Source organism: Branchiostoma belcheri, unplaced genomic scaffold (genome assembly GCF_001625305.1).
Source record: "Branchiostoma belcheri isolate BF01 breed outbred unplaced genomic scaffold, Haploidv18h27 scaffold57, whole genome shotgun sequence".
Taxonomy (NCBI): Eukaryota; Metazoa; Chordata; class Leptocardii; order Amphioxiformes; family Branchiostomatidae; genus Branchiostoma; species Branchiostoma belcheri.
Genome location: NW_017804209.1, coordinates 558,977 through 571,163, shown reverse-complemented (window position 1 = coordinate 571,163; position 12,187 = coordinate 558,977). Strand labels below are relative to the sequence as shown.

General features: G+C 41.3%; 1 protein-coding gene across 1 annotated transcript in view; it reads left to right on the top strand.

The window, feature by feature from the left end:
• The first annotated feature begins 1,188 nt into the window (after positions 1-1,188).
• LOC109481633 (fibrillin-1-like) overlaps positions 1,189-12,187 on the top strand; it is a 32,837-nt gene continuing 21,838 nt past the window's right edge. Inside the window, exons 1-12 of the mRNA XM_019784213.1 lie at positions 1,189-1,905; positions 6,913-7,114; positions 7,453-7,569; positions 8,309-8,431; positions 8,579-8,701; positions 9,415-9,537; positions 9,698-9,820; positions 10,054-10,176; positions 10,412-10,534; positions 10,771-10,893; positions 11,128-11,250; positions 11,485-11,607. Coding sequence (XP_019639772.1) covers positions 1,189-1,905; positions 6,913-7,114; positions 7,453-7,569; positions 8,309-8,431; positions 8,579-8,701; positions 9,415-9,537; positions 9,698-9,820; positions 10,054-10,176; positions 10,412-10,534; positions 10,771-10,893; positions 11,128-11,250; positions 11,485-11,607 — 2,143 coding nt within the window. The remainder of the gene's footprint in view (positions 1,906-6,912; positions 7,115-7,452; positions 7,570-8,308; positions 8,432-8,578; positions 8,702-9,414; positions 9,538-9,697; positions 9,821-10,053; positions 10,177-10,411; positions 10,535-10,770; positions 10,894-11,127; positions 11,251-11,484; positions 11,608-12,187) is intronic.

The following is a 12,187-nucleotide window of genomic DNA, read 5'->3' as shown; positions in this document are numbered from 1 at the left end:
ATATATATATTATACTGGGAATGTTGTACTGTTTACCGCCCAATAACTTGCCATACATTGTACTTTGCTACCATTGCTGTGTAATTAATTCCATTTGATGTGACTCTTTAAATAGCTGATAGTTTGAAATTCAAAATAGACCAGGCGATTGTTATTTCGTTGCAATAATTGCATATGTGACTCAGTCTTGTTTGTGTGTTACAGAGGAACACGTCGGTCCAACTGAAGCCCCGGTACTCTGTAAGTACTGCCTATTAAAGACCTGTCAGCACTGCCATTCATTCATTCATTCATTCATTCATTCATTCATTCATTCATTCATTCATTCATTCATTCATTCATTCATTCATTCATTCATTCATTCATTCATTCATTCATTCATTCATTCATTCATTCATTTATTCATTCATTCATTCATTCATTCATTCATTCATTCCTTTCCTTTCTTTCAAAGAGTTGTCTTTTTAGATCTACTAGTATACGTGGCTGCTAAATCTGATTCTTGTAAAGAATTGTGTTTGTATTACTTATGTGTATATGTCTCACGTGTATTGTGCTGCTTGCAATTTCAATAAATCAAATCAAATCAATCTAAAAGACGTTTTTTTTTCTGCAGTTGAGTGCCCCGTCGGTTGGGACGACTCGTTCGAAGGCATGTGCATCAAGACGTACGAAACCCAGGCGAACTGGCCCATGGCGTATCACACGTGCAGCACTCAGGACAGGGGCCGCCTGGTCACCATAGAAGACGATGCGAAGTTGGACTTCATTATACAATATGCGACGGATAATAACGTTCACTACTTTTGGATAGGCGTGAACGATGTGGTGAGTAACGTTTAATGATTCATTAACGTCTATCTAGCCTGAGTACCATCCGGATTTTCGCTCCGCAACTCTCGAGGAAAATCCGGACGGTACCCAGGCTAACGTCTATGTAGCCTGATTACCATCAAGATTTTCGCTCCCCAACGGAAAATCCGGATGGTACCCAGGCTAACGTCTATCTAGCCTGAGTACCATCAGAGGTCAGAGGTCAGAGGTCAGCAAGGGTCAGAGGTCAGTGGAAGATACGCGCGTCTTCTCAAATGCTCCTCAAGTGTCGGGCATATTCTGATGGATTTTTGAGTTCAGAGTTGCGATAAGTCAGCTCTGTTTTGTGCAGTAGTGTCCTGGAACCTTCTAGGTATGTCTGACAAGGGAGGAGGTGTGAAGACACGAGAAAGCGCGAAAAAGGATGCAGGGAACACCGGCGCTGCTACAGGGAGGGAGGGCGACGCCGCCATTATGAACGAGTTGAAAGCCCTCAACAAGAAGTTGGATGGAATGTCCGCCAACTTCGAAAAGCAGCTAAATAGTAAAGTTGACAATCTTCGTTCATCCTTGGAGAAGCTGATTACCAAGTCCGGTGAGGCTCTAAAAGCCGAGATCGAGAAGAAAGCCAAGGAAATCCGGGACGAATTCGACATGGAGATTGGTCAGCTGAGAAGCCGGGTAGAAGCCGTGGAGGCCAAACTAGGTGGCTCGAGCTCCAAGCCTAGCAACTTCGACCCCGATGAGTCTATCATTGTGTCTGGTCTACCGTATGACGAGGGGGAGGATGTCCAGGAAAAGGTTAAGGAGCTTCTAGTTGATGGCCTGAACTGCGACATCGAGGCGGTAGCGGTGGAGAGAACGAAGCCCAGAGGCCGAGGCCCCGGCGTGGTGAAGGTGCAGTTCCGATCCGTCCGGGAGAAGGTTGCGGTGCTCAGGGAGAAGCAGAAACTGAAAAACCACAACGCTTACGAGAGAGTGTACCTGAGATCTGCGAAATCCCACACCGACCGTCTCATAGAACTGAACTTCAGGACAATCCTGCGAGAGATTCCCGGCGGCAACGAGTACTTCATCACCGGAAGCGGGCGAGTAAAGAAACGGGAGACTCGTGATGCTAGCACCGACAACACTCCGTCATCTCAACCGTGAGAGCGCGTCGCCCAGCCGGTACGGGACCAGATTCGCCTTGCTCACTGGAACGTGAACGGATGGACTTCTCTGAACTGTAAGTTAAGAGAAACTGTGCTGCTACATTTATCTCCTGATATTATATCAGTGAACGAAACTCATCTGAAAGACAACGATGTAATTGAACTTGAGGGGTACGCCTGGTATGGTCACAACAGAATGGTCCACCACAGGGCCCCCAGGGGTTCTGGTGGTGTTGGTATATTTGTAAAGAATGACCTGTTTGACTCTTACAATATTGTTGTCTTAGACAAAGATGTTGATGGAATACTAGGCCTACAGTTTGAGCATCGTATTTCAGAATACAAGTTTGTTGTGTTTTCCTGTTACCTGCCCCCGGAGCAGTCTCCATGGGGACGAGATGCTAATGAATTCCTAGGCCACCTGTTGACTCAGATGTATGCTTTGGAGGATGTGGACAATATTATCATATGTGGGGATCTGAATAGTCGAACAGGTGGACTAGACGACTGTATTGTAGAAGTGGACGGGATCCCGCCACGTGAAATTCTTGACACTACTGTTAACAATCATGGCGCCAGTTTAATTGAATTCTTGAAGGACTCAAAGATGTGTATGTTGAACGGGAGAATTTCTCCGACAAATAACCGTTTTACTTCTGTGTCGCCAAAAGGAAGGTCAGTTGTTGACTACATTATAGCGCCCCATGATTGTCTTGATAACTATTTTGAATTTGATGTATTGAGTCCAGCTCACCTGGCTGAGGCATGTGGTACTTCTTGTATGAGCCTGATAGGTGACCGTTGTAGACTTCCTGATCACTCCTTGTTATTTGTAGGATTTAATGTGAACATTCAAACTGAAGAGGCCTTACAATCTGTACCACAGGCTAGTGCTAAGGCTCGCTGTAAACGTAGAAAGGTGACAGAAAACTTTTTGCGCTCTGATATAAGCCGGAGAGCGTTGGTTAATCTCATAGACCGTATACAAAAAGTGAATAAGTCACAACAGGACATTGATATGTGTTATGACTCGCTTTGTGAGATTATTTACAATGATTTTGATGTAAATGTGAATTGTCAGAATGTAAATATACCTCGGTCTAGAAAGTTGCATTGCCCTGGAAAGCCTTTTTGGAATCCAGAGTTAGATGGGTTATGGGTTCATATGAGGGATGCAGAACGCGAGTATACTAGATGTACAGGAAGCAGAAGGTGTAAAGAAGAGTTAAGGAATGTCTTTAAGAAAAGACAGTATGCCTTTGATAAGAAACTTCGCTTCTACAAACGGAAATTCCAACGAGGTCAAGTATTAGAGCTAGAGTGTTTAAAAACTGATAACCCCCAGCGATTCTGGAACGAAGTAAATAAGTTGGGTCCAAAAAGAAGCACTAAAATCCCTATGAAAGTGGTAAATGAATCTGGAGACTTGATACAAGATGTGAAGTCAGTTCTGGATAGATGGGAATCAGATTTCTCCAACTTATTTGCTGGTAATAACGCTGAAGGTGTATTTGATGATGACTTCTTCAAAGAGATCTGTGCTCTTAAACATCGGCTTGAAAATGAGATGAAGGATGTATCGTACTCTCCGAACCCATTCCTTAATGCCCAAATCACACTTAGTGAGGTCACAGCAGCTGTGGAAGCAGCCAAGACAGGAAAAGCAATGGGTATAGATGAAATTTCAAACGAAATGCTGAAAGCACCAGACATTCTGCATATTTTGCATACTCTTTTCCAAACCTGTTTTGAAAGTGGCATCATACCCTCTGCTTGGTACAAATCGATAATTAAGCCCATCCCCAAGTCATCTAAGAAAGACCCTAATGTTCCCTTAAACTACCGCGGGATTAGTTTAATGAGTACTGTATATAAACTTTACTCAAGTGTTCTTAACAACAGATTAACCCAGTATCTAGAGTGCTCAAATCTACTTGAAGATGAGCAGAACGGTTTCCGTAAAGGTAGAGCCTGCATTGATCACATTTACACAGTATGTACGGTGATTAGGGCCAGAATGGAAGAAGGAAAGTCAACTTTTGCTTGCTTTATTGACTTTCAAAAAGCATTTGACTGGGTAAACAGGGACCTTCTAGCCTACAGACTCATCCAAATGGGCGTTGATGGGAAATTTTTCGAAAATATATTATCTCTGTATAAATCCCCAATAGCCTGTGTAGAGGTGAATGACTACCGTACACACTGGTTCCCCACTCCTTTCGGAGTAAAGCAAGGGGACGTACTATCTCCTACATTGTTTGCTATGTATGTTAATGACCTTGCTCAAAATGTCAAAGATTCTGGTTTGGGAGTCAGGTTTGGTGAGAAGACTCTAAGTCTGCTGCTGTATGCAGACGACATTATTATATTGGCAGATAATGAAAGTGAACTGCAGGAACTGCTAAACATTGTAAATGACTGGTGTTCTAAGTGGCGGCTCATGATCAATCAAGGAAAAACACAAATAATGCATTTCAGGAAAAAAGGAGTAAGAAGGAGTTCCCATGAATTTAGATTTGGAAATTTGAAACTTGATTATGTGAGCCGGTACAAATATTTAGGTCTTTTCTTAGATGAACACCTGTCTTTTAATACAGCTACTACTGTTCTTGCAGAGGCTGCAGGGAGAGCTCTAGGTGGGGTTCTGGGTAAAGTCAAGGTTTTAAAAGACTTGGGTTACTACACATACACACAACTCTATGAAGCGTGTGTTTGTCCCATCCTTGACTATGCAGCTGGTGTCTGGGGATACAAAACAACTGAGAAGTGTTCAGTGGTGCAGAACAGAGCAATTAGGTGCTTTTTAGGGGTGCACAGATTTGCACCTGTTCTTGCTACAACAGGGGACATGGGCTGGGCGCCCTGTGAAATAAGACAGCAGGGGTCTGTAATCGCTTTATGGAATAGACTTATCAATATGTCAAATGATAGAATTACAAAACAAGTATTCTTATGGGACTTTCAAAACCATGGCCCCTGGAGTAGAAATGTCCAGGATATATTCTGTAAAGTTGAGCAAGAACATGTTTATCTTAACACATTGAGGGGTGACATTAGGCAAATTAAAGGGAAGCTTTTTGACTTATACAAGCAAGACTGGGCAACCAAAGTACTTTTGAAACCTAAACTTAGAACATATGCTCTGTTTAAAGATACTTACTGTATAGAAAAATATGTAACTATGTGTCTCCCCAAACGCCAAAGATCATTGTGTGCGCAGCTGCGAGCTGGTATTTTACCTATCAATATTGAAACTGGACGGTACCAGGGAATTCCTGAGGAAAGTAGAATGTGTACCATGTGTGACCTGGATGAAGTAGAAAACGAAACACATTTTCTTTTTTACTGTCCCTTTTATGACGATCTTCGAGAAAATATGTTTCGTAAAATTTATACAAAATCACCTGACATCATATGGGAAAGAGATGAAAATAGAATTAAGTGGCTCTTTAACGAGGGTGTATCTGACCTAGCAACTTTCATTTATCGAGCGTGGGGGAAAAGAAGAAAATACCTGTATTCATAACACATCAACAGTTCTCACCTTTTGTTACTTCTACACATTTGTTTTCTTCTTATTTATATTTGATTTACCTTATGTACTTGTATTTATTTTGTGTAAATCTTGGTTCTTTATCAAGTTTATGTACAGATTTGTTTATTTGCATTTATGATCTGTTATGAGTTCACTCTGTTCTGCTTAAATTGTATATAGCCTAACTTTATTTGTGTTCACATTTTGTTTGGATTCTGTACCTCTGTTTCTCTGTTGTTTATGTATTATTTATTCTCAAACGGTGTCGTATAAGCCCACACGGGCTGGGCGTGGTATGCGCACGACACGAAAATAAAGTTTCATTCATTCATTCATTCATTCATTCATTCATTCATTCATTCATTCATACCATCCGGATTTTCGCTCCGCAACTCTCGAGGAAAATCCGGATGGTTCCCAGGCTAACGTGTGTCAGACTATCGTGTTTAGAGTTAAAAGTTTTGGTCCAACACAAAAAATTATCTCACCTAGAGCTTTCGACCAGTGTGACTGGTCTTCCTCAGTAGAAAGACCCAGTGACGTGGCTTGTCACATGGCTTCTTTGAAGTGTGACGTCAACTCTGGGTCAAAGGTATCTGGTAGACAATGTCAGCCCCCGTCGCGGTTTAATTGACCCACAGTTGACGTCACACTTCAAAGAAGCCACGTGACAAGCTTCACTGGGTCAGTCTAAAGTTTTAACTCTAAACACGTCTGTCAGACTTATTGCAATTCAGCTCAAATATGCCATGAGGGGAACAAGTAACAATAGTCGGTTTTCTCCGAAGTTGGTTACTTGGTTCACAGTGCACTTAATCTAGTTTTTACTGTTAACAATGCATTTCCGAATGTAGTGCAATTGTGACATACATAGGCATTGTTTCATCATAGGGACATATGCGGTTCCAAATGTAAAGTGTTTCTATATATAAAGAATCAAATTTGTTAGTTTGTTTCTTGATTACTTTCTGTGTTTGTCAACATGTTGTAATTATGTTCAACAATCTGTGTTTATGAAGAAGTTAAACTGTTCTCCAACTCAAAATTTGACTCACCGAAATTTTCGACTGAATCACTCAGTCTTCCTCATCAGCTATCTGACCCAAATGCTGTGGACGCGTGATTTTTCCCACGTGTGACCTCATCAAAGGGTCAAAGGTTGTCTGAAGTCGATATCGCCCCCCGTCCCGGTTGAACTTGAACAAATCTTTTATTTATTTATTTATTTATTTCATTTGCACACACCTGGGTAGCCCACTCAGCTTTGACAAGTTGATTTTCAGTGGGGCCCAGTTTACAGAAATAATAAAACATAAGTTAATACATAAACAGAAATAACAGAGAATTGTATGTAAAACATAAATAACGCTGTTCTGTGTTTGTTTCTTGTTTGCTTTTCCCATATCGTAGTTCACGGAGGGAGAGCTTATATGGACGGACGGGGACGAGTATCATGCAGATGAGTTTTCTAATGCTACCGCCCTCTGGCATCCAGACTACCCCAACACCGACGAGGCCGACTGTGTCTGCCATGCCAGAGATCACGGGGGCTACCTCAACAAGTGGGCTTTCGAGAGCTGCTTGATAAAGAAAAAATTCATTTGTGAGATCGGTAGGTCACCATCTTTCCTGCTGGTTTCTTTGTTAACATGTTCAATTTAAGATGATAATGATGATGATGACGACTGGTTTATTATTCACATAAACATGAACATACAGGTTAAACGTCTGTGGCAGCCCAAATGGCTGAATTGTCGACTTTTTACAATTTCAAATCTGGAAGAATATTATCAATTCAGACCTAACATTGTATCAATGTACAAATAGAAATGTACATTGATTCTGAATTCAGTAACTTGTACTTTAAGTTTACTGCGAATGATCAATAGATAATTCTTGAGTCTTGAAATCGAATCAAATCGAAATCCTTTCCTTCCTCCCATGTTGCAGATATTGACGAGTGCAGCGCCAAGCCATGCCTGAACAACGGAACGTGCTACGAGCTGCACCCAGTAGGATACAACTGCACCTGTGAACCTGGGTACGAAGGAGACCATTGTGAGACAAGTGAGTACAACAATTTTTATACAGTCTGAAATGGGTTTAAAAATCGGGTATTTCTTCTTGTCTTCTTTTCTTCACCAAAAAAATAGAAAAAGTTCAAAATGTATGATTTCTGTATGTAATGTGGACACAGAGGTTCCCACATCAGTTTGCAAAACAATTGAGCTGGTAGCATGTTGATAATTTCTAAAAATTAGCAAAAAACTGCTCTGGGATCCGCGCGGACCCCAGGTGTACAGATTAATCAGTCCGGGAAGGTGTACTGTTGAGGGTTAAATACTATCATTAAAGTTCATCTGTGTTGGTAGTTACATGTTTAACCCTCAAACACCCGAACAGGGTCCATTTGGACCCCAGACGTACATTTTTATGTGCTATTTAAATATTTTTGCATAAATTATGATAATGAGCTGGAATTTTTAAACACATAATCATGCCAAAATAAACGTCTTAATATGATTAACCAATATATGTGCAAATGTCACTGAAAGGATGCAAAAAGGAATATAAATTTGAAAGAAACCAAATGGGGTCCATTTGGACCCCGTTCGGGCATTAACGTCACAAAAAAGTTCGGGTGTTTGAGGGTTAAAAGTAAAACATTTGGTCCAACACAAAAAAAAGTTCTCTCACCTAGAGCTTTCGACCAGTTAAGTGAGGAAAGTCGTGTAAAATGCCTTTCCCAAGGGCACAAGATCGGTGGCATGTCAGGACTCGAACCCGGGAGCTCTTGATTTTACAGATATCGACGAATGTGCAACTGACACAGACAACTGTCACGATGATGCAACATGTACTGACATAGACGGCAGTTTCACCTGTACCTGTAACACCGGTTACACCGGGGACGGAGTCTCCTGTACTGGTAAGAACAAACATATTTGGTTGCACATTTGTTCACCATTCTGCTGTTAGGAAATATCAATTGCTGGTAGAGTTAGTTTCTAAAGATGTTCTTATTAATGTACATCCGTGTAAGATTGATACGTATGTATGTGGTTTACCTCCACAGATATCGACGAATGTGCAATTGACACAGACAACTGCCACGCTGATGCAACCTGTGGTAACGCAATCGGCAGTTTCACCTGTACCTGTAACGCCGGTTACACCGGGGACGGAGTCTCCTGTACCGGTAAGAACAAGCGAGCCGGTTGTATTTTGTTATACATCTGTAAAACGTTACACATGTACAGATAGAATCTTTGCATTCCTTGTCTTGGATTTAAATGTCACAAAATGTGTCATATTTGGATTCATTAAGCGCTAGTTCATGGCTTACGATTTCAGTGTTTTTAACGGATCTCCTAAGGTGTGCTTGAAAAATGGAAAATATGTAAACGATTAAGTAATTATGTTCGTCGCTAAACCTCAGATACAGACGTTTACAGTATCACAATATTGGCGTGACTATTTTCTGCGTTTTGTATTACATTAACTTTGAACTGAAAAAATGAGTATGTTTTAGAAACATTGAATTTTTATACTTACTTAGGACAAGCAATGTAATAGGACGTAATATAAATCTGCCAACAGTCAGAGTGCAAACCCTGATCGCGTCAAAACTATGAATTCGAAATGTATGCCCTGTTCGTGTCAAATAATATCAACTTGATGTTTCACTTAGTGCCTGCGCTTCACAATTTACCGCTCCAAGTGTCGCTATTTACTGTGAGCCTGTCATCTGTCTTTAAAGTAGGTTAGAAGAAGAAATAATGTTTTCCTTTGCCGGAAGAAAATTAATTTTGCACTCACGCTCCATGGATTACCAGCTAGCATAGATTGTAAGATTCAAAGCAAAGATTAAGACGACTGTGGCTGGTATGTTGTTGCGGTTTGCTTCTACAGATATCGACGAATGTACAACTGACACGGACAACTGCCACGATGACGCAGGCTGTACAAATACGATCGGTAGTTTTACATGTTCCTGTGATACCGGTTACAGCGGAGACGGAGTAAACTGTGTTGGTAAGAGCAAACATATTTGGTTGCACAAAAATATTTTGTTCAACATTCTGTTGTTAGGGAAATGTTTTCTTGTATAATATATTTCTACAATAGGTTCTTGTTGGTTCATTAGAAATGTGTATCAGTGTAAGATTGATACGTATGTGGTTTAACTTCACAGATATCGACGAGTGTGCAACTGACACAGCCAACTGCCACACTGAGGCAACCTGTACTAACACAGACGGCAGTTTCACCTGTGCCTGTAACACCGGTTACAGCGGGGACGGAGTCTCCTGTACTGGTAAGAACAAAGGGTTTGGTTCTACAAGATTCAATGAAACATAATACTGTTAGAAAACAGTAGCCATGCCCGTATTTTCCTTTACGTATTGACATTCGGTACAACTTTAAATCTGCATAGAATAGATCCCTTGAATTTCCTCAGGGGTCAATAGCATGTGCTGTGAGGTCAGTAGAAAGAGAGAGACGGAGATTGCTAGATTACTAGTATTTTGATGTCGTTTGTCTCTACAGATATCGACGAATGTACAGACGGCTCGGACAATTGCCACGACCAAGCAACCTGTACTAACACAGACAGCAGTTTCACCTGTGTCTGTAACACCGGTTACAGCGGGGACGGAGTCACCTGTACTGGTAAGAACAAAGGGGTTTGGTTCTACAAGATTCAATTAAACATTATCCTGTTAGAAAACAGTAGCCATGCCCATATTTTCCTTTACGTATTGACATTCCGTACAACTTTTGGTCTGCATAAAATAGATCCCTAAAATTTTCTCAGGGATCAACGGCATGTGCTGTGAGGTTAGTAGAAATGAGAGGGATAAAGATGACTAGATTACTAGTATTTTGATGGCGTTTGTCTCTACAGATATCGACGAATGTACAGACGGCTCGGACAATTGCCACGACCAAGCAACCTGTACTAACACAGACAGCAGTTTCACCTGTACCTGTAACACCGGTTACAGCGGGGACGGGGTCACCTGTACTGGTAAGAATAAAGGGGCTTGGTTCTACAAGATTAAATGAAACATTATACTGTTAGAAAACAGTAGCCATGCCCGTATTTTCCTTTACGTATTGACATTCGGTACAACTTTTGGTCTGCGAAAAATAGATCCCTTAAATTTCCTCAGGGATCAACAGCATGTGCTATGAGGTTAGTAGAAAGAGAGAGAGACGAAGATTACTAGATTACTAGTATTTTGATGTCGTTTGTCTCAACAGATATCGACGAATGTACAGACGGCTCGGACAATTGCCACGACCAAGCAACCTGTACTAACACAGAGAGCAGTTTCACCTGTGCCTGTAACACCGGTTACAGCGGGGACGGAGTCACCTGTACTGGTAAGAACAAAGGGTTTGGTTCTACAAGATTCAATGAAACATTACACTTTTAGAAAACAGTAGCCATTGCCGTATATTCCTTTACGTATTGACATTCGGTACAAGTTTTGGTCTGCGAAAATTAGATCCCTTAAATTTCCTCAGGGATCAACAGCATGTGCTGTGAGGTTAGTAGAAAAGAGAGGGACGAAGATTACTAGATTACTAGTATTTTGATGTCGTTTGTCTCTACAGATATCGACGAATGTACAGACGGCTCGGACAACTGCCACGAACAAGCAACCTGTACTAACACAGACGGCAGTTTCACCTGTGCCTGTAACACCGGTTACAGCGGGGACGGAGTCACCTGTACTGGTAAGAAGCAAGTGTTTGGTTCTACAAGATTCAATGAAACATTATACTGTTAGAAAACAGTAGCCATGCCCGTATTTTCCTTTACGTATTGACATTCGGTACAACTTTAAATCTGCATAGAATAGATCCCTTTAAATTTCCTCAGGGATCAACAGCATGTGCTGTGAGGTTAGTAGAAAGAGAGAGACGAAGATTACTAGATTACTAGTATGTTGATGTCGTTTGTCTCTACAGATATCGACGAATGTACAGACGGCTCGGACAATTGCCACGACCAAGCAACTTGTACTAACACAGACAGCAGTTTCACCTGTGCCTGTAACACCGGTTACAGCGGGGACGGAGTCACCTGTACTGGTAAGAACAAAGGGTTTGGTTCTACAAGATTCAATGAAACATAATACTGTTAGAAAACAGTAGCCATGCCCGTATTTTCCTTTACGTATTGACATTCGGTACAACTTTAAATCTGCCTAGAATAGATCCCTTTAAATTTCCTCAGGGATCAACAGCATGTGCTGTGAGGTTAGTAGAAAGAGAGAGACGAAGATTACTAGATTACTAGTATTTTGATGTCGTTTGTCTCTACAGATATCGACGAATGTACAGACGGCTCGGACAATTGCCACGACCAAGCAACCTGTACTAACACAGACAGCAGTTTCACCTGTGCCTGTAACACCGGTTACAGCGGGGACGGAGTCACCTGTACTGGTAAGAACAAAGGGTTTGGTTCTACAAGATCAAGATTCAATGAAACATTATACTGTTAGAAAACAGTAGCCATGCCCGTATTTTCCTTTACGTATTGACATTTGGGACAACTTTAAATCTGCATAGAATACATCCCTAAAATTTTCTCAGGGATCAACAGCATGTGCTGTGAGGTAAGTAGAAAGAGAGAGACGAAGATTAGTATTTTGATGTCGTTTGTCTC